Genomic DNA, 22,371 nt, shown 5'->3' with positions numbered 1-22,371 from the left:
TACATTGTATTACATGATATCACATCGCTCGGGCGAGGTCTGCACCGGATTGTGTTTATCCATGAGAATGACAGACGTACACAACCACCGCTCCTCCGCTCAACGCCGCTTTCCCATGGGCATAAGAAATCACAAGCAATTACATCCAGGTACATGTTGTAACAACTTTATTATCACCTATTCACAGAACCTCAGGATGCAAAGTTAGAGATCGCCATCGATCATGAGAAAGGATCCCCACAGGTCATCAGAAGGGGATCTTGTTCTCATTAACTGATTGAAGCCGCAGGTCATGATTCAAGCATTTGAAATTGACTGCGTTCCTATATCATAGATTGGAGAGCTAAATAGTGTATTGGTAGACCCCCCACCCGGGACATAGAAGGTGAAATGCATGAATACGAGGAGATCACAAGCACTCTCCACATACACTTGTGTTATTATGCATGGGTTAGGCAGGCTGTACATGACGGAGCTGGATCCCACAAACTCGCTGTGTGTCTCTGCTAGATTAACAGGCCCAAGCACAGAGCAACAGTACTGAAAGGATGAGCTGAGTCCAGTTCTACTTCTCATCCAGCCTGGTAAAGCTACACACAAACAGGGTTTGTCAGACCAAACTTGCTGGTGTGCAACCTGCCTAACATTTCTCTAACACCAAAGGATGAATTCTGCACTTACAATACACAGCAATACCAAGGGTTCAGTACCCGCAGCATACAGTAGATAACATTTTATGTGAATAAGATTAGTACTGTGATTACTGTAAGTCACTGCAGGATGCCCACCGGCCATTTGTGCAGCAATTATAACCCCTGACCTCATAATGTTTTGTTGGGGTTTCAAAGCCTTCGGCCGGTTACACACAAATGTGTGGTGCATGTGTATACCTGCCGTATGGTGACAGGATCCTACAGGCTGTACACAGAGCAGTGGACAGGAGTCCCTACATTACATAGAAATATAATGCAGGGACGTTTCCTCTGCGGCCAGGCAGCCATGCCAGAGCTGTAATAGTTAACGCAGATCAAGCGCGGCTGATCGGCCGGCAGAGGAAAAATGATAAAGAAATATCATGAAGGGACTCCCACCCTCTGCTCTGTGTGCAGCCTGTGGGATCGTGCCACCATACGGCACCCGTTCGTGTGTCAGCCTTAAAGGAAATCTACCATTTGTTTTCATGCATTGTGAACCAAACATACCTTGAGAATGCTGTAGCTACACTGATGCAGAAACATATCTTGTATAATGCCAATTATAAAATTCAGGACCTTGGTAAATAATAACAACATAATGCTGGGTGCAGCCTGGCTGCTGTACATAAAGACATTACATACACAGGAGCTTCCTGAACTGTCCAGACAGGACTAATGAACCTGAGCTGTATGACTCATACACAGCAGCTGGGTGATGGTGCAGCGATTGTTTACCTCTGTCTGTCAGGGACAACACAGTGATGATGTATTCTCGGCTTATGCTAGGTGGGACAAGGCTGGAGCAGTGTATAATTAGGGTGAGAGGAGAAGCACCAGGACAGCCACAGGAGTGACAGAGCCTCATCATCATAATTTTATAATAGTTTTTTCTGCAAAACCACTCAGTTCAGGGATTAAACAAGATATGTTTCTGCATCAGTGTAGCTACAGCATTCTCAAGGTATGTTTGGTTCATAAAGCATCAAATGGTAGATTTTCATTAAAGAGCATTTTATATTTTATCCATTTTCAGTGTAAATTAGAAGCTTGTTAATGTGCCATGTTTGATGCCAATATCATGTAATATTGCATTTGTGTATAACATACAGTACCCTCGGCCACTAATTACAGTCCCATATTATACATAAAAAATACAAGAGACAGGAGTTAATCTCAGACATATGCAGCTTCCAGCTCCAGTCACTGTAACCCACAGGAACCCCACTTTGATACTGATGACCTGTCCACATCAATACCACAAGGATGGAAAACCCCTGTAAAGAAGACCTGTCACCATATCTTAACCCCCCTGACTAACAATGTTTGCTGATAAAGGGTTACAAGTCCTCCCCACATCACCTAAAATTAGCTGCCAGTGCGGCTCTGTACCTTAAGCAAACTGTACACCATGTATGTGATTACATGAAATCACAGCAGCCTCCATGGAGGATGGAGAGGAGTAGAAGTTCATGGAGGCTGCTGTGACTTCATGTGGTCAAATACAGTACCTGAGATGATGTTACTCTGGTCACATGACATGAACTGTGACCAGTAAGGAGGCATAAGGCATGGGAAGCAGTAGATGGGAGGGGTCGGCCGAGCAGGACACGCCCCCTCTGATGCCAGGGAATATAAGATAAAAGGCGATTTATGTGGATGTAAGTGAAACTATTTTTAGCTAAAAGAACGGGTCAGTCCGTTATTAGAGCTCTATAGGAACCTGCCACATGTGCAAATGTTGCCACACAATGTGCATAGCGTGCAGCTTGTATAAGACTATCTTTAGGTGCAGGTAAGAAATGTAAACTTCACTTTATCACTCACCATTGTAGTCTGGCATATTCAGGAGATGCTTGTATTTGGAGAATGTATTTTCCAACAAGACATGAAGCATTTTAACATCTTCAGCTTGTACTGCCAGGTGAAGCACAGAATTCCCATAGCGATCAAGGATTGTGGGGTCAGCTCCTGCTTTCAGCAACATATTGACTGCCTGGTACTGCTTGGTGATTACCCCAAGGTGCAGGGGAGTCTGTATAATAAAACACACATTCAGACGTTATCCCTTATTTTTGTCAAATATGCTTTACATTGTAATAAATGGTAACTAAACTATAAACAATACTTACAATACTGTATAACTGAATAGTGCAGATAATAATAATACACTTTTGAGTAGATTGTGAGCCCCATGGGGATAGGGACTGATTTGGCAAACTCCGTGCAGTGCTGCATAATCTGTGTGTACTACATAAATAAATGAACTATTGACTAACTATTTATTACAGAATTCTGTTCCCATTTCCTTCTTTTTCCCTACCTTTCTTCCTGCACTATGCAGTTTGTGTAAATCAGCGTTCTGTCCTGTATCCACAGCTGAGATATAAAGGAACCTGATAAAGTGTCAAATGACTTTACTCTCTACAAACAGCGGATTTTGACAGATTTTTCAAAAGCAAAATCTATGCACAAACCCCTGACATAAACGCTTAAATAAACACAAATTAGGGTGAAATTTTTATCAAAATTCTGTTGTTTGGAGAAGAAAATCTGAGCTCATGAAAAGTACTTGAAATTCAACGTGAAGACAAATAGTGGTTACCTGGTGCAGGTTGTTGCATGCGTTGAAGATGTGTTGGTTTGGCATTCCCTGGAGGACATCTAGCAGCTGCTGAATGACCGCTGTCTGCTGGTGTATGATGGCGAGATGAAGTGGCCTGGTGATGGGAGGAATATACAGTATAATTGTGGTGGTAGCACATTTTACGTGGATAGAACCTTTCACATTCAACTCGCACAGTGATCTACAGGCAGATTACTATGAGGCAAGATTATTTCCAGATTGTTTTGTATGAAAAGTTTAACTTTAATTAATTAATTTCTGTGCTCATTTGCAGCTGCAGTCTTCCCTACTCTATAGAATGCTTCCTGCAGTCACAAGTGTATGTGCAATGTGACAGGTTCTCTTACGTGTCGCCATTCTGGTCGTGTGTAGCCGCCAGGGGTCTGTGTACAGCCAGCAACATGCGAGGGTCTGCAGTTACAGCATAGTCCATTAAGGCTTTGGATGTGCGCTGAGCAAGAGACAGCATTCTCATATTGCAGGTGTGAACTGTGATGACAAAACAGTAAATGTATCAGTTGTCTGGAACATGAAGCACTCTTTATAGTCCTAAACTTATACGGTTTTATTACAAAGTCTTCACCATTAGGGCAGATTCACATGGCTGTGGTTGGTCCATCTCTGTGGATGGGACTCCTTGCATCATAGTAATAAATGATACAAGGAGTCCCTTTTTTCAGTGTTGCTGTTCTGCATGGAAGAGGGGACTCATTGGATTATATATCACTATGATCCCATCCTCTGCACTATGTTAGACAGGACATTGCACAGTCTGTGATGCATGGACTGACCACGGCAGTGTGAATCTGCTCTAACTGCAACAGGCCCAATCACTTGAGTGCGTTCTACTGGTACATACCTCTAGGTTGCGATGCTGAGCTTTCTGGTGTTGGGCTGCTTGGAGGTTCTTCTTTCTTGAGGTTCCCCTCAGATGATGCTTCGTTCATCATGTACCCTCCAGTCTGGTAAACCCCACCAGAAGGTGTGAAAAATCCAGTGTGCATTCCTCCAAAGGAATAATTCATATTGTTTCCTAAGAAGTAGAGTAAAACTTTTACTTCTTACCCCTGTAAGGCTTTCAGGTTTTTAGTCAATTGATCAGATGCAAATACAGTACCAATACTAAAGACTTACCACCTCCATGACCAAATCCTCCTGATCCTCCTCCTGCACCACCCATAGAACCACCAAAGTGATTCAGCGACGGCAAGTCTTTTCTTCTTTTCCTTTCCACTTCTTCTTTATCTGTAAATAAACAATAAACACGTCAATAGGGACCTAAATAGGAAACATTTGCTCATCCCCATCGCCGATTAACTGTATTTCTCTTCTGGGCCAGACCAGCCTCTCTATCCTGACCTCCAGCCTCTGCTGCAGCCACTGAAAACATCACCACTTGAGACCAGGAGAGACAGACGGATACAGAAGGCATTGAAGACTTTGTATATAAGATATAAACCATCAGTACCACATCCAAATACAACTCTAAAAAGTTTGCTATTACACCCAATAGCCAGTTTCGGTGTATAGGTAGGGCGCTGCAATACCAGAGGGAAAAAAAACATGGACATTAGCTCCTCTGCCCGGACCATCTGATGGGATAGATCATCAATATCACAGCAGCCCAATCCAAGGACACGTCTATATCACTCCTAGGAGATCACTACCTTGCTCCAGGGGGTAGTATGTAAACTGTTTGGAGTCGCTGACATCTCCGCCCCGTTTCCTCTTCAGCTGTAAAAACACTGTGACCGGTCGGTCAATTTTCTTATTGTGGTATGGGGGCGTCCGAAAAACAATGGCATACTGGAAGAATAAGAGAGACTGGTCATGCTCTAACTTCATAATATCATCACAAGGATCGGGTATTATTATATACTATAAGATACAATACCTGTTTGTGGACATCTGTTGGTGAGAAATCCCCAAAAGCCTGCCACCCATTTTCATCATCTTCATAAAACCGCACTTCTATGTCATCTGTAACAAGGAGAAAGCCATTAGACTACATTGTGCAGGTCTACCATGTACTAAATCCATCAATTATATGAGAATAGTTATTGTTTTTGGGGAGAATAGTTATTCTTTGTGGGTGAAGGGAAGCATCATTTCCTAAAGAATCTTCTTTTTTTTTTTTTTAATAATCAATTCTTTATTTTGGAGATTTTTTTTTTTTTTAAGAGCAGACATAACAAAATGCTCACAAAATGTACACAGAGGGAAAAATAACAAATGCCACTTATAATTAAGATTAAAAGCCTAATAAATCTTTACACTGGACTGAGCTCTGTCTTTTCTGCAGCCAGAAAAGATAATACTTCCTGCAGCCACCAGCAGATGGCGCATACTTTATTCAGTTTCACACTGAACTCTGGATCAGACAGTAGGTGTTCTCCTTAAGGAGACAATGCCAATTAAGGCCACCTTAAAGGCATGTGGAGACTTAAAGCCATGAATGCTCCACCAGGGAATTCTGGGAAAAATGCAAATAAGTTTTCCAAGGTGTTACATAGAAAACAATACCTCCTTTTGCTACCTTGAAAGGCAGCCCCCTTAACATCAAGTATGACCTACAAGAAGTCTATAAACATGATGTGGGATTAAGCCAAACCAGTATATCTATTCCATAAGGAACAGACTCCCAACTGTAGACAGCACTGTTTCGACCTGGTTGGGTCTCCTCAGTACAGTGTAGGGAACTGATTTGGCTATGTGAGAGGCTATTGACTAGGATCAGACAGTAGGTGTTCTCCTTAAGGAGACAATGCCAATTAAGGCCACCTTAAAGGCATGTGGAGACTTAAAGCCATGAATGCTCCACCAGGGAATTCTGGGAAAAATGCAAATAAGTTTTCCAAGGTGTTACATAGAAAACAATACCTCCTTTTGCTACCTTGAAAGGCAGCCCCCTTAACATCAAGTATGACCTACAAGAAGTCTATAAACATGATGTGGGATTAAGCCAAACCAGTATATCTATTCCATAAGGAACAGACTCCCAACTGTAGACAGCACTGTTTCGACCTGGTTGGGTCTCCTCAGTACAGTGTAGGGAACTGATTTGGCTATGTGAGAGGCTATTGACTAGGATCAGACAGTAGGTGTTCTCCTTAAGGAGACAATGCCAATTAAGGCCACCTTAAAGGCATGTGGAGACTTAAAGCCATGAATGCTCCACCAGGGAATTCTGGGAAAAATGCAAATAAGTTTTCCAAGGTGTTACATAGAAAACAATACCTCCTGATGTTAAGGGGGCTGCCTTTCAAGGTAGCAAAAGGAGGTATTGTTTTCTATGTAACACCTTGGAAAACTTATTTGCATTTTTCCCAGAATTCCCTGGTGGAGCATTCATGGCTTTAAGTCTCCACATGCCTTTAAGGTGGCCTTAATTGGCATTGTCTCCTTAAGGAGAACACCTACTGTCTGATCCTAGTCAATAGCCTCTCACATAGCCAAATCAGTTCCCTACACTGTACTGAGGAGACCCAACCAGGTCGAAACAGTGCTGTCTACAGTTGGGAGTCTGTTCCTTATGGAATAGATATACTGGTTTGGCTTAATCCCACATCATGTTTATAGACTTCTTGTAGGTCATACTTGATGTTAAGGGGGCTGCCTTTCAAGGTAGCAAAAGGAGGTATTGTTTTCTATGTAACACCTTGGAAAACTTATTTGCATTTTTCCCAGAATTCCCTGGTGGAGCATTCATGGCTTTAAGTCTCCACATGCCTTTAAGGTGGCCTTAATTGGCATTGTCTCCTTAAGGAGAACACCTACTGTCTGATCCTAGTCAATAGCCTCTCACATAGCCAAATCAGTTCCCTACACTGTACTGAGGAGACCCAACCAGGTCGAAACAGTGCTGTCTACAGTTGGGAGTCTGTTCCTTATGGAATAGATATACTGGTTTGGCTTAATCCCACATCATGTTTATAGACTTCTTGTAGGTCATACTTGATGTTAAGGGGGCTGCCTTTCAAGGTAGCAAAAGGAGGTATTGTTTTCTATGTAACACCTTGGAAAACTTATTTGCATTTTTCTCACACTGAACTCTATAATAACACAGTTAAAAGGGATTTTCCATTAACCCCTTAAGGTCGCAGCCATTTTGTTGCTTGCGGCTCAGTCTCATTTTTTGGATTCTGACCTGTGTCTCTTTATATGGTTATAACTTTTGAATACTGTTACTTATCAAAGTGATTCTGAGATTGTTTTTTCCCCACATGTTGTACTTCATTTTAGTTGTAAATTTTGACTGATAAGTTTTGCATTTATTTACAAAAAAACTGAAAAAATGATGAATTTTTTTAAAAATTTGCCATTTTCGAAATTAGAAATCACCGCGTTTTCAGGCAGATAGATTTACCACTTAAATAACTTGCAGAATAACATTTCCCATTTGTCTACTTTACATTTTCATCATTTTTGAAATGTTTGGATAATTTATTTTGACGTCACGCGGCTTACAAATCGAATAGCGATTTTCCGGATTTTCAGAATTGACTATTTTGGGGATAAATACAGTTTTGAATGAAATTTTACATATTTAGCATCAAAATCCCCCTATATAATCTACCCATTTTCAAATCTGCACCCCTCAAACTATCAGAAACAGATTTTACAAAGATTGTTAACCCCTTGAGATCGTCATAGTAATTACATCAAAATGGAGGTGAAATTTAGAATGGTCAAATTGTTCCGGTTATACGTTCATTTAGCCCTAAAATTTACACATTTCCAAAAGATGAAAAGAGAAAACCCACCATACAATTTGTTCTATAATTTCTCCAGAGTACAGAGACCCCCCACATGTGGCCGTTACTTGTTTTATGGGCGCACAGCGAGGCGCAGAAGGGAAGGAGGGCCCTGCAGCTGCCAGGATTTGTTTCCTCATTGGCCCCTTTTGTAGGCTATAAAATTTTCGCTTTTTCGTTATTGGGGCCATGTGATGGCATTTTTTTGCGGGATGAGATGCTTTTCCTACTGGTACCAGTTTTGGGTCCTGCATCTGACCGGAGGTTCCGGAGGATACATCCAATGACCGGACTCCTCTAACTAGAGGACAGGAAGTGAAGTTCCCTGGAAAAAGTGACAAGGAGCCCAAGGAGGCCAGTCATTGGATGGACCAGGTCCCATGACCCCATGGAAACAGAAATTCTGTCCAGGCCTAGGTCCCAAAATTGCGAGATGTTTATCTTATATTTTCTAATATATGTATTCATTGAAAACCCAAATAATGTGTGGCTTCCACTGTGACTGAGCTACTTGAGTAACTTACCTTTTTGCACTTTATCACAAAGCAGGTACACCTCATCTCCTCCTTGTACAGACCCTGATATCTTATCCATCCTAGAAATTCGCAGGTTGGAGGCGCCAGGAGACTCTGGCAGAGAGACAATAAAAGGATTACATTCCAGCCAAAGGATATCCCAATGGTCTAAAAATATTTTAACTAATAAAGCTAAGGTTTTTTTTTTTGCTTTCTCTACCGTTTTAGGCTACATGCACACTGCCTTTGCCCGCCGCACCGCAGCGTGCGCGGAGTGGAGGAGGTGGTGAGGGCAGCTCACCCCCGCCCCTCTCCATAGGAACATATGGGCCACGGCGCCGTAATACAGGAAAAGATAGGACATGTCCTATCTTTCCCCGGGCTACGGAGCAGTACGGTGCAGCATGTGTACTGCACCGTACCACTCCCATAGAAGTGTATGGGGGACGTATATCGGCCATATATATGTCGGCCTTATATATGTCCCCCATACATGTGTGTGAATGCAGCCTTAGAATGTATATAAAAATGTTTTATTGTCAACGAATCAATAGTATTTTTTTTCTATCCAAGAGTCATAATCACAAAGCTTCTTTTTGCCTCCAGCCCCCCCCCCCCCCCTTGCATTCTAGGACAAACACATGAACACACACACACACGTCCTGCCTACAAACAACAGTGTGAGGATTGTAAAGCTACAGACAGATAAGGTCTTTATCCAGGGGAGGGAGAGTGAGGCATATAGCAGAGCTAAAATGTCACGTTTTATATGCATCTCATCAGCAATGTATCAGATACTTGTGAATGTTCAGAAGGTAAATGAAAGCATATATGAACCTGTACCCTGATAATCTAAGCACATTGTCAGCACACAGCTCGCATCTCATAGAACAGAGGGATCATGAAGTGTCTGGTTAGAGTCCCCATCCACAATCTGGAATTTTACAGATAGTTTTATTGCTGTTTTAGCTCCTGAGTAAAATTGAAAAGTAAGGGGTTAAATATGATTTTTATTGTGTAAACCTCACTAGGGGATTGAGATTTGAGAATTTTCTTTCATGGGCAAACCCCTTTAATCTGCCTAAACAAGAAACTGTCTTTAACTAAACAGCCACTAGAGGTCAGACCTGCCACAACAAATAAGTCTCGGTCATGTCTGCATGGAGGGTCTTGTGGTGTCCCCTGTTTGTATGGATTTTCCCCCACACTCCAGAATCAAACTGGTTAACAGAATATCATAGAATAACCCATAAGTAATTACAGGACTCAATATAAGCAGCCAAAACATTACACAACATAAAAGTTTTTTATATTCTGGATAACCCCCTCTATATAATTATCCTTTATCCTCCAGAGCTTATTATTTCAGGTGATAAACACTTTGTCTTCCAATCCTCCCTAAATCGCCAAGGGCCATAAATACTTTAATATCACTATCTATGTAATAACTGAAAACATAGAGCGAGGCAGAACAAAAACCCCCAGTGAGTCATCGCCAGTTTAGGGAATAAGGAAGGGTACGGGGAGGGGAATTCCTTCCTGGCGTAAAACAGTCGGGTTCCCCAGATCCACGTCATCTTCAGCTTCCACTATCAGTAAACATAAGCGGCACACTGCCCCCAGTGGTCAGTCCCTGTACACACAGACAAAGGGCACAACCAGCATTGTTTTACTAGGCCTCTAATGACTGTGATGCATAATACTATCTAATTAATTCATGTCAGATCTGGTTGAGGGCTTATTTTTTGTGAAAAGTGTTGTTCTTTTCAGCCGTATCATATTATGGCACATAACTTTTTTTGATCACTTTTTAGAACATTTTTAGTGAGGGCATTTAATGAAAAATTGTATATTATGGGAAGTTTTACATCGTTCACCAGGCGGGATCAATATTGTTTTAGATTTATTGTACAGATTAATACGGACACAATGATACTAAATACAGGCAGTCCCCGGGTTACATACAAAACAGGTTCTGTAGGTTTGTTCTTAAGTTGAATTTGTATGTATGTAAGTCGGAATTGTATATTTTAGAATTGTAGCCCCAGAAATTTTTTTTTGGTCTCTGTGACACTTGGAATTTAAAAATGTTGGGTTGTCATAAAAACCAGGATTAATAATAAAGCTTAAAGGACACCTGTCATCAGGTCTCTGTCACTATTTCTGTCACCACTTCCTGTTGGAGCAGCTCACAAGGATCCCATCCCAGCCTTTATGTAGTCAACTCATACATTAATCATTGTAAAATCATATTTCTTTATTATGTAAAATGGTCAAAGGCAGTGATGTCACCCCTCCCCCTGCTCATGTCTGTGTGTAATGTATAGTAAAGCATTGCTAGTGTCTGTGCTTTATCTTCTGACATCCTCTCCCTCCTAATACACATGTGTGAGACACAGACATCAGCTACACAAGTACCTGACATGTTCTGCTATAACATGGCTGCCTGGAGCTGTTGTATTGCTCCTATACACACACAGGCTGCAGGGGGCGCCAGCACCAAGAAGCACATGGAGGTGCCATTACACCATTATACTTAAATTTATACAGGCTGTCAGTCAAGCCTAGGTGCCGGCAGCCTAGGGGCACATGCTGGTCCCTGGGGTTGCAGAAGGAGGGATCAGATCCCCAGGTAAGCTCACCGGTGGGTTCGATCCATGTAAAGCAAACTTATAGCATGACCGCGGCGTTTAAGGGGTTAAGCACCCAGGATCAGAGTTTTTCCAATCCCGGCTGTTAGTGCCGGGTCTGGGTAGTTATTATACAGCCAGACACCAGCACTTACAGGTCCTTCAATTTTTACCAAAGGTGCAAGAGTTGGAAGGAAATACATTTTCTATTTACAGATCACAGATTACAAGTAACTAATGATAACTGGAATGTGCTGGGAAGGGCTGGAGTAAAGGTCTACTGTTGTGTATACACACAGACTAATGAGCATGTAATGTATACATAACCCCGTGTGATCATACCTGTGAGCTTAAAAGAAATCGACCATCAGAGGTTGTGATAACGCCTTTACAAGCGGCTACAACACTTGTACAGGTTGAATTACTCCCTCCAAAAACCACCAAGCGTATAAATACTTGCGGGTCGGCACCTCTCAGCAGTGCCCCCCCCCCCCCCGCCAGGCCAGCCTAGGTTACATGACATTGTACAGCGGCTGGAGCGGTGAGTGCCGCCGCCCATCCACATGTGCACACAGTGCTATCCACAGGATAAAGCTGTCTGTATGACAAACCAATCCTGTACTGTGATATTATCAGCCCCCTCCTGTCACACTTGCTCCTGTATATAGTGAGAGGCTGCAGGGAAGGTGCTATAAGCATCCTCTCTGCATGTCTCTGTATACAGATCACTGATAACCGTGAACCAACGGGCTGTTACCATAAGATCACTGTTATCTGTAATCTTTATATACGATGTGCAGGAAACACCTTTGCTCTTGTAAAAAAAATGGTAATAAAAACAGTTTTTCAAATTCTGCTAGTGAGCCTGAAGGGCTCTGGGAGAAGGGGGGCTGGTGTGTGTTACCAAAGCCCCTCCATGTTGTAGCTATCCATCTATATACAGCCTCTATACACACACGTTACACACCAGCTGCATAAATACATATCAGAAACCAGAAGACAGAATATACCTCGCGTCAGACAGAAACTGAGACAAATCATGTACTTTCCAGCAAGTGATTTCTACACGTTCCTTTAATGTGCGGCTGCTTACTGACAACACTGACTAATTCCTGACGATTTATCTGTGTAGTGCTAAAGGGAAACATTAGCACTTCAAGAAAATCTCCGCCAGCTCATCTGACAGCAGCGAGGAAAGTACATGAGCTCCTCATTACACTATCACAGGCTTGTCAGGCCCCACTGCTTCTAAGGGCTTATTCACATGAGAGGTTTTCCACATCCGTATTCTAGCTAGGATTCATTTCTAGAGACTTATAAAGACATTTTTTTTTTTTTTGCAAGGACCGTATGTGAGAAAATTAAAAAAAAAACAAAAAAAAACAAAAACGCATGCATTATTTTTTCAGCCAAATGGACCAGATTTCCAAATTCAATGGGTTTGCAAAGAAAATGTACAGCCCCCTTCAACTGCGTTGTAATAATATATCAGGTGTTGTTAAAGGAAATATACCATCAAAATCCATCATGATAAACTAGTGGGACTTGCTCAACTTTTACATTTATGCTAATGAGTGCCTTAAGGACTTAAGGGAGTGTTACCAGAGCCCCTCCATGCTGCAGCTTAACAGGCCGTTAGACTGTGCAAGATCACGTCATCCCCTCCAACTGTGTGAGATTACACCAGGCAGTGGGAGGGGAAGTACTGATGAAGCAGGGGAGAGGGGGGGTAACACCCCCAGAGCACGTGTGGCTCATTAGCATAATTAACCCCTTAAGGACGCATGTTTGTTTCCCTCATTTCTCGCTCTTCACCTACAAAAATTCATAACTTTTTCATTTTTCCGTGTACAGAGCTGTGTGAGGGCTTATTTTGTGCGCAACACATTTTACTTTCCCGTTATGTTATTTATTATAACATGACGTGCATGTGCATGTATGAGGGGTACAAGTTACTTACTGCTGTCATGGATAGGGTCTGAAATAACGGGTCTTAAAGGCAGTGTAAAAGCTCCTGTGCTATCTGGCAAATAGGCTGTGAAGCGGAGGCGAACAATGCTTAGATCGGTCACCTTCTTCAGCTCCTTAACTTCCGCCTCAATCTTCTTCTCTTCAAGGTCTGTTAAGGTAAAACAGTATTGCATATGAAAAACAAGGCTTACTAAATCCCCGTTGAGAAAGATTTCCTAACCCTTTGTTTGCATTCACTATTGTGAGGTCTATGCACAATGAGGGGGAAATTGTAAAGTGAAATTGGCTGCTATCTCTGTAATATGTACCCAAGGTAACAAATCTTGTGATAGGAGATCAAGATCGCATCAACAGGGATAACAAACCTGAAGACATCATGATCAGCTCCTTGTGGATTCTGTTTTCTAGGCCAGTGATCACACCCACTGCTTAGGCCGTGTCCACATGTTGCGTTTACGCATGCATTTTCAAACACCTCACAAGAGATTTGCTCAATTACATTGCGGTCAACAGTGCGTTTACAAACATAGTGTTAACAAAGCATGTGTTAACATGACGTGAATGCATACATTTTGTAAATGCAATGTCGACAGCAATGTAATCAGGCAAATCTCCTCCGTTAATGGACCGTGTGAATGCAGCCTTACAAGACCAGTGTTCAGTTCGGTCCCATTGAAGTGCAGGGGTTTGAGCTATGATTGGAAACATTTTTTTGACCTTTTTAAATCTATACCAAATCTTGGAACATGCTTTGAGAAATCAATAGTATTGTGTACGGAAACAGTAACCTCATTTGTGGAGATTTAGCTTATCTCAGTTTCTAGCAGTTTTTGCCCGCTCTGTGTTATTAAAAATTTTGACCATTTAGTCAGGCAGGTCAGCTACTCCCCCACCCCACTCTTATCCACCCATTTTTCAAAACTGGTGTAAAATGCTAAATGGTGACCAGCTGACAAGTCAAGTTCTGCTAAACAAGTGTCTGTGGCATATGGGGATACAGCCCAGTTCATCTACTTCATTCTAAATCACGCAGTATATATGATACATATGAAGGCTCCAGTACCTGTGGACAATGGATCTGTTTGCTGTGTGTGCAGGAAAGTCACTATTACATACAACAATCATTTGTGAAAGTAAACTGAGGGTGTGTTCACACGTTCAGTTTTTCAGATGCAGTTTTCAATCACCAAATCTGGGTGAAGTGGGAAAAAAAGATCAAGAGCAGCTTCTCTCAATGATACGTTCCCACCGGTTATGATCCACGCTTCTACAACTGCACCTGAAAAAGGTCCATTTCCCATCTCATCTTCAGTTATTCCAATATTCAGTTATTTATATAAGTTATTTTGAGCCAAAACCAGTAGCGGTAACAGCACCCTTAGGCCTCATGCACATGACCTTACATGGGAGCCGTAAGCTAGTCGCAAAAATGGCCCCCATTGACTTGTATTATGCTCGGTCACGGATCAGTGAGGTCTTGTTATCTCACCACAGCGTGAATGTGCCAGGCAGTCCACTGCACATACATCAGAACACGTCAGCCGGGCCATACACAGCCTGTCTGCACTCGGTCACATGCATGTAGCCTAATATGTAGGCAAAACCTGGATAAGAGATTAACAACGCTTCCTCATTTAAAAAAAAAAACACAAAACCTTACCCGTGAGTGTACGTCTCCCCCTGTCATTTCTCAGAAGCTGCTGTTTAATCTTCTGTTTCAAGATGTCAATTTGGCTCTTTTTTGTAACATGAACAATGCCCAAGTTATTAAACCTAAATAAAAAAATATTAAAAAAATGACACCTTAAGTTCCTATACTATAAACACTTTACCTGCTATACCAATCCATACAGTTCTGATTTTACCCAGAATCATGGAGGCGATGTTAGCTCTGCCTCCACTGGGACACAAGATAAGAGAGATGGGACAGAGAAAGTGCAGAAGGGCTAGGTTTATTAGTTTGTGAGCCTCATTGAGGACAGGGACCAATTTGGCAAGTTCTGTGCAGCGCTGCGTAATCTGTGTGCGCTATATAAAGGAATTATTATTATTATTAACTGAGAAAACAGATTATTTCTAAACGCAGGGGACGACTAAAAGTGCCAATGAAGTCAAATGAACACGGGACAATTTCTTCTCCATTTACAGGCATGGGACTTGCAGTAAGAAAAATCCCTTTACATTTTAGGCAGATGCCAATGATGCTCCCTCTCCACCCCCTACGCATACATTTCCCCGAATATTCTCCTTCCTGGGACAGAAACTGTTCTTATCCATATTGCAGTCAGATTTCATGTTTTGTCAGGGGAAAAACCAGAGAAATCAAGAACTGGCAAAGAGCCAGAGGAAAATGACTCAATTTCATGGAATAGAATACAGGCAGTCCCCGGGTTACATACAAGATAGGGTCTGGAGGTTTGTTCTTAAGTTGAATTTGTATGTAAGTCGAAACTGTATATTTTATAATGGAAGTTCTAGACAATTTTTTTTCTTTTGCCCCAGTGACAATTGGAGTTTCAAAATTTTTGGTGTAATTGGACCAAGAATTATCAATAAAGCTTCATGACAGGCATCTTACAGCTGATCATTGCAGTCTGGGACTATAGTAAAGCATCCAGAGAGCTTCACCAGTGGTCACAGTGGGCAGAGGGGTCCGTCTGTAACTATGGGTTGTCTGTAAGTCGGGTGTCCTTAAGTAGGGGACCGCCTATATATAGAAACATCAGGAATTGCTCTTTAGGATAGAATCATAGATTAATTCAATATAGTATCCTACATATGATATATCTGTCTCCAGCTCGCTTATATAAAATGAAGCTTAAAGCGGAGGGCAGGTGCTTGAGATGGAGGGGATGAAGCAGACTTTTGCCACTTTATTTGGTTCTGCCCGACCATTGGAAAGTTTCGGAATGAAATCTGCACCTATATTTCAAACTTGATTGGTACAGAAATTACTCCCACAATTCGAATGGTCATTCTGGGGGACATGGAGGGATTCGGTCTGAACCAAGGAACTCAACAGTTGGTGAACAGAGCCTAGCAATATGAAAAAATATGGTTCATGGGAAGGTAGGAGAAAGTGGGGAATTATATGGGAGAGGTGGAAATAGCAAGTTAAGGGAACAATGCAAAAAATCCAATGTGGAATAAGGTTTTTTTTTTTTTTCTTCTTTCCCTCCGTCGGTGGGGAGGGGGATGGGGGAAAGGTATATATGTACTTGTTTGTTGTAGATGCAGCAATGGCAAAGATATACTGATGAATTAATAATATTTTTAAAATGTCTTTTTTATATTTGGAAGTGCGATGATTGTATAAATGTTTGCTGCCTATATTTTTGTCAATAAAGATTTCTTTGTTAAAAAAAAAAAATGTGTGTGCACGGGGACTGCACCGTCGGCGGAATGGTGGGTGCGGCTCTGGAGTGTAAAAAAAAAAAAAAAGAACGGGCAAAGAGCATCTGACAACAGTTCTCTCATGTTTGGTAACTGGATGTTCCCATTAATAATGGGCAAGGGTAATTCCAGAACTGTCTGCCCTCCCCCCCCCCCCAGGTACAATAACCATCTAACAAATTGGATTTTATACACAACAATAAAACAAAGACTGGTGAATTATAATACTTACTGAGCGGTCATATCTTTTGGTCCCACAGTCACTATGCAGCTTCCGGTTTCCGTGGAATGTTTTCCTACCAAACTGTGAGCATGGACATGAGGGGGGTCTGTGTGGGTGACTAAATCTACCTCAATCTTGGCCAAGCCGACATAATTGAAGATCTAGAAACAAATATACTGCAAATATTATCAAATGAAGAAAACAAACATAGTACAAGGTTATGCTGTGACTAGTCATCTGCTGTAAAAGAAGCAGCACTCATGTACTAGATCTCTCAAGCTGGATGAGAGTAGTGATCAGTAATATGGACAATGAATACTGAGTACAGGCGGTCCCCTACTTAAGGACACCCGACTTACAGACAACCCATAGTTACAGACGGACCCCTCTGCCCACTGTGACCTCTGGTGAAGCTCTCTGGATGCTTTACTATAGTCCCAGACTGCACTGATCAGCTGTAAGATGTCTGTAATGAAGCTTTATTGATAATCCTTGGTCCAATTACACCAAAAATTTTGAAACTCTAATTGTCACTGGGGCAAAAGAAAAAAAATTGTCTAGAACTTCCATTATAAAATATACAGTTTCAACTTACATACAAATTCAACTTAAGAACAAACCTCCAGACCCTATCTTGTATGTAACCCGGGGACTGCCTGTATATAATACATATGTAATACAATACAAGCTTTATCATACTTACTTTAACAGTGGGATAGGTTTTCTTTCCCTTCTCGCTTGAAGCCCCAGGTAGTCCTCCATGAGAAGGCCCTTCACATACATAGCGGAATCGAAAGCCACGCTAGAAAAATCCAATATCATACAATAAAGTAGATTCTAATGGCCCAAAAACACCAATTATACAAGAACAATATGTTTGCGGTGGTATTCCAACACCTTCTATTCTCTATGAAGAAGACAATAAATGTTCGTCCTGCTCAACGGAACGGAATATGGATCCAATTATATGGAATATGGAACTAAAGCGATCATAGACTTACTTTTCATAACCTGCCATAAAACCATAACTCCCTTAAAGGGGAGACATAGAAAGGCTCATCAGAAGACAGTACAAGGTTATTGTTTGGATAATTTGTATTATTATTATTTTTATTCTTGTTTGGAGAATAAAGGTAGTTACCTGTTTGGGTTGTTCAATGATTGACAAATAGGGACCATTTTCTGAAATAAGACACAAAGACAACATGAGTGACCAAGTTTGCAAAGAAATTAAGCAGGACGTACTTTCCCATCTGACGAAATAGAGCAAATATGCAAAGTCTTCCAGGATTTTAATCCTGCATCATGTCATGTCCTGAAGGTCATGCTTGATGTCAGGGTGGGTGCCTTACGCTGTAGCTGAAAGAGGCGTGGTTTTCCTTATCCCATCCTGGAAAACTTTGCATATTTTCCCAGAATCCCCCTGTTGGCTAAGTTCTCAAATGCCCACACAGCAGCTATAATTGGCCGTCTCCATAAAGAGAACTTTTACTGTCCGACCCTAGAGCATGGTTGATGTATTTCGCATAACGGGGGCTTCAGGGTGGCAAACAGTAATGTGAACATAATACTAATACTGCTCTACTGATACTAATACTGATAGGAATGCATCTAGTTTAATGCAGCAGCCGCGGAGGAAACTTCCCTGTAATTTGCTACAATGGAGGTCATTAACTATGGCCCCGAATTATGTTTTTCCGTCGCGTTATCCGAATATTTCCGATTTGCGCCGTTTTTCCCTGAATCACCCCGGGATTTTGGCGCAGGCAATCGGATTGTGCCGCAACGGCGCCGGCATGCACGCGACGGAAATCAGGGGTGTGGCCTTAAGAAAACCTGACGGATTCGGAAAAAACGCCGTATTTAAAAAAAAAAAAAAAAAAACAGTGTCGCTTGACACGCGCTTACCTGCACCCAGGGTAGGACGGTGAACTTCAGTGCACTCCCGACAGAATTCAGCGCAGCAGCGACACCTAGTGGACATCGGGCGCACCACCTTAGTGAATCGCCGGAATCCCAGAATCCTCCATTGAACGCGGCGCTGGATCGCGACTGGACCGGGTAAGTAAATCTGCCCCAATGTGTCAGTTTGCAGTTATTGTTGCTATTACTAGAGGAGCCACCAGGGATCTGTGTGCTGCTGGTCCTGTCCATATCATTCCCTATGGCACATATCACTGCAATAAAATCTATCAACTGTGTACGACTTATGTTATACAATCTGTCCCGTTATACCAAAAACATCAGGGCAAAACATCTATAGACATAACCACGTTGTAACAAAGATTTCTGGATTCAACTTACGAATATCGGAATCAGGCTCATTGTGTTCTAGATAACCAAAGCCATTTGCATCCAGGTCCCCATTGGGAATAATCTGTTTGTGAAAACATAAAACAGTACATCAAGTCCAAAATATAATCACAGTAAATTGCTTTGATTTAGTCCCTTTACACCTTTTCTGTCCTGTATCCACTGACAGCTGAGAGATAAAGGAACCTAAAAAAGTGTCTAATGACTTTACTCTTTATAGTATAGTCCCTGGTAGATCACCCCAGAAAATACTCTCAAGGTATGAAAAGAGTTAATCATTAGCCTCCTTATCAGTCTGAAGCGGACTGACCTTAGAAGTCTTTCAGATACACTGCTCAGTACAGGAGAAAGAGCAGATAAACGTACATGGAATGTATTTTACTTGAAGAAGTCTATTACAAATCTTACCCTTATCACCTGCTCAATTCATTTCTGAAATCCTAGCAATGCAGAGTAAAAATGGAGACAGAATTGTAACACATAACAAGAAGCACAAGATTAACACTGCAGCATCACAAGTGTCCACAGGATGCAGCTAGAGGAATTGTTATAGCCATGATTCATAGCTGATTTGGATTACAGCAATCACCAGTGGAAAGAAAAACTAAAAAAAAAAAGCAAATGATACAGAGATGACTACAGGCTGCTACTCCATATCACAGAGGATCAATACCGATATCACAATGTCTTCTATAGGAAAAGTCATCAACACCAGGTAGAGCTTCTAATTCCATGGAATGACGATGGAAGAACAGCGCTGTTCTCTTAGTAGTGGCTGAAATTGGTAACTGCAGATGAGTTTCCATTCTCATCTTTCCATGCAGTAAAGGATAAGGTTCTCAAAATCCCAAAACCCCTGTGCAGATTGGGTAGGCAGCTGGCACACATCTTTATAGGATGCCTAAGGCTCTTACAGATCCTGAAGTTATGGTGTATACTACAATATTAGAATCCAGAGCGTGCCAATTATTCCAGAGGAGGCCAAGAATTTAACCTCTTCAATGCAAAAGCAGAGCTCCATCCAAAGCCACAGGTAACAAAGCAGCGGACAACCCGGGCGTAAACCTGGGCTAAGGCCGCGTTCACACACTGCATTTGATTTGCTTTTAGAAACGCAATCACTTATCTGTTTAGACGCATTGGGAACAGAAAACCCGTTTTGTCTAGTTTCCCGACAAAACACTTGGTGCTTGTTCCCGATCACAAATGTTTCGGTGTAAGGGCATATGCAATTGGGCCGACCTCCTCTCCCCTATAGCCTTTGATTTGAGTTACAAAACGTAATTCAAGTGCTACGTGTGTGAACACGGCCTTTGTGTTACAGTATATAAGTTGGTTATTGTGGATAGAAACTTCGACAATTCCCAGGGAATGTATCACAGCTGAGAGTTTGCTACAATGTCATTCAGTACAAGTCATCTTTAGGGCATATTCGTAGCATATGTATTTCATGTAGGAGTCAGCGCAAAATCAGATTCCCAGTGATTTCAAGTGAATTGCTGTCTGCTTAAAAGTTCATAAATTTTCACGTGGATATGGAACCAATAGGCCAGAAATAAAAACACATTATTAAGACAGATTCCAATAAGAAAAGGTTATCCAACAGATTTCTACTGCTACTGACATCCTTACAAATATCACTTGCAATTTTCATCTCAAATAATAATACTCCTGCGGATGCAGCCACATATGTCCGGCAGTCCGGTGTAGCTTCCCTCCGGCATGGCTCAGCTCAGATTGAAAAATTATGACTTTTTCTAGTTTTCTAGTTGCAGATCCCATGTGAGTCCTGACGGCTCAGCTCACAGAGCATTGTCTACACCTCAGGATACGGCGTTGTCCCAGGTTTTCAGATTCTCCACATGAAGATGTTTGGAAACAGCATAAGGGTGAAGACACACGTGGCATTTTTGGGCCGTTTTTAGTAGAGCGTTTTCAGATCGGAAAAAAAAGGCATGTGTTTGTGACCAGTTTGAATTAAGATAATTGGTCAAACACTGTCAAAAATGCATGCGTTTTTTTACGATCTGAAAACGCACTAACTAAAAACGGTCTAAAAACGCCACGTGTGTCTTCACCCTTACAAAAAAATAGCTGAACAAAAATAATTTTGGAAATCTGTAAAACTTTCCCATCTGGCCAGTTATGTGCACGGACTTGCCATCGTATGGAACATACAATTACTGATTTCTGGGGAAAAGTCCAGACCTGCAGCTGGAAACCCCCTTTAAATAAAGGTCTCGCTGTACAGCAGTAAAGAAATGTATCTCAGCATTGATGTGTGAAGGGGAGGCCACCCAAATTGGCAAGAAGCTACCTGTGCCAAATCCACCACTGGTGCCAGGTGGGGGTGGGCATGTGGATGGGTCACAGCTGGGCAGCGGCGGATGTCGCTACACACTATACAGGTCATAAAATGAGTCATATGGGGGTGGAGGGGGGGGGGGGAATGGTGGACCCCAAACTACATGCAGCTGAAACGCGGCAGGGAGGAGCTACTCCAGAACGCCTGCGTAAAGCGCAAGTGTAAAGTTGTAAGCACATCTGTCATTGGGAAAAGTTCCTCCCAATTCAGACCACAGCGTACGAACGCCACCTAAGCCCACATTGACACGTGGTGTTTACATTGCGTTTTGAAATGTAACACAACAGATGAAGAGAGGAGATTTGTTATCACCACAATGTAAACATGTAAACACAATTGTTAACAGCAACTTAATTGGGGAAAACTCTGCTCCTCAACTGTTGCATTACATTTCAAAACACAATGTAAACGCCACGTGTGAAGGAAACTAAACCCCACAAACTCCGACAATCTACATGCTAGAGCAGTGGTGGCGAACCTATGGCACTGATGCCAGAGGTGGCACTCGGAGCCATTTCTGTGGCCACTCAGACCATCACCCAAGGACAGAGTTCAACAAATAGGACCAAATCTTCCTGCAGTCCCAGACAACTTAAGCAACACTTTATCGACACTGGGAGCTGTAGTTCCCCCCCCTCCCCCCAATCTGCTGGGAGCTGTAGTCCCCCCCCCCCCCACCCGTCTGCTGGGAGCTGTAGTTCCCCCCCCCCCCACACACACACCCGGGTGCTGGGAGCTGTAGTCCTCCCACACGGCTGCTGGGAGCTGTAGTCCTCTCACCCGGCTGCTGGGAGCTGTAGTCCTCTCACCCGGCTGCTGGGAGCTGTAGTCCTCGTATCCGGCTGCTGGGAGCTGTAGTCCCCCTCCACCCCCACCCGGCTGCTGGGAG

The 22,371-nt window shown here is 42.3% G+C and overlaps 1 protein-coding gene across 1 annotated transcript in view; it reads right to left on the bottom strand.

Moving 5' to 3' along the window:
- The window catches only part of NFKB2 (nuclear factor kappa B subunit 2), a 33,364-nt gene that overhangs the window by 10,505 nt on the left and 488 nt on the right, over positions 1–22,371 (bottom strand). The window contains exons 2-15 of the mRNA XM_072130909.1: positions 19,109–19,181; positions 17,946–17,986; positions 17,508–17,606; positions 16,814–16,965; positions 14,849–14,961; positions 13,178–13,336; positions 8,597–8,701; positions 5,213–5,298; positions 4,986–5,124; positions 4,453–4,563; positions 4,178–4,351; positions 3,666–3,807; positions 3,298–3,412; positions 2,520–2,727 (exon numbers count right to left, since the gene is read on the bottom strand). Of these exons, the coding sequence (XP_071987010.1) occupies positions 2,520–2,727; positions 3,298–3,412; positions 3,666–3,807; positions 4,178–4,351; positions 4,453–4,563; positions 4,986–5,124; positions 5,213–5,298; positions 8,597–8,701; positions 13,178–13,336; positions 14,849–14,961; positions 16,814–16,965; positions 17,508–17,606; positions 17,946–17,986; positions 19,109–19,181 (1,717 nt within the window). The remainder of the gene's footprint in view (positions 1–2,519; positions 2,728–3,297; positions 3,413–3,665; positions 3,808–4,177; positions 4,352–4,452; positions 4,564–4,985; positions 5,125–5,212; positions 5,299–8,596; positions 8,702–13,177; positions 13,337–14,848; positions 14,962–16,813; positions 16,966–17,507; positions 17,607–17,945; positions 17,987–19,108; positions 19,182–22,371) is intronic.

Source organism: Engystomops pustulosus, chromosome 11, assembly GCF_040894005.1.
Source record: "Engystomops pustulosus chromosome 11, aEngPut4.maternal, whole genome shotgun sequence".
NCBI classification, from domain to species: domain Eukaryota; kingdom Metazoa; phylum Chordata; class Amphibia; order Anura; family Leptodactylidae; genus Engystomops; species Engystomops pustulosus.
The sequence above is the reverse complement of the archived record's forward strand: the minus strand, read 5'-3'. Positions and strand labels throughout refer to the sequence as shown.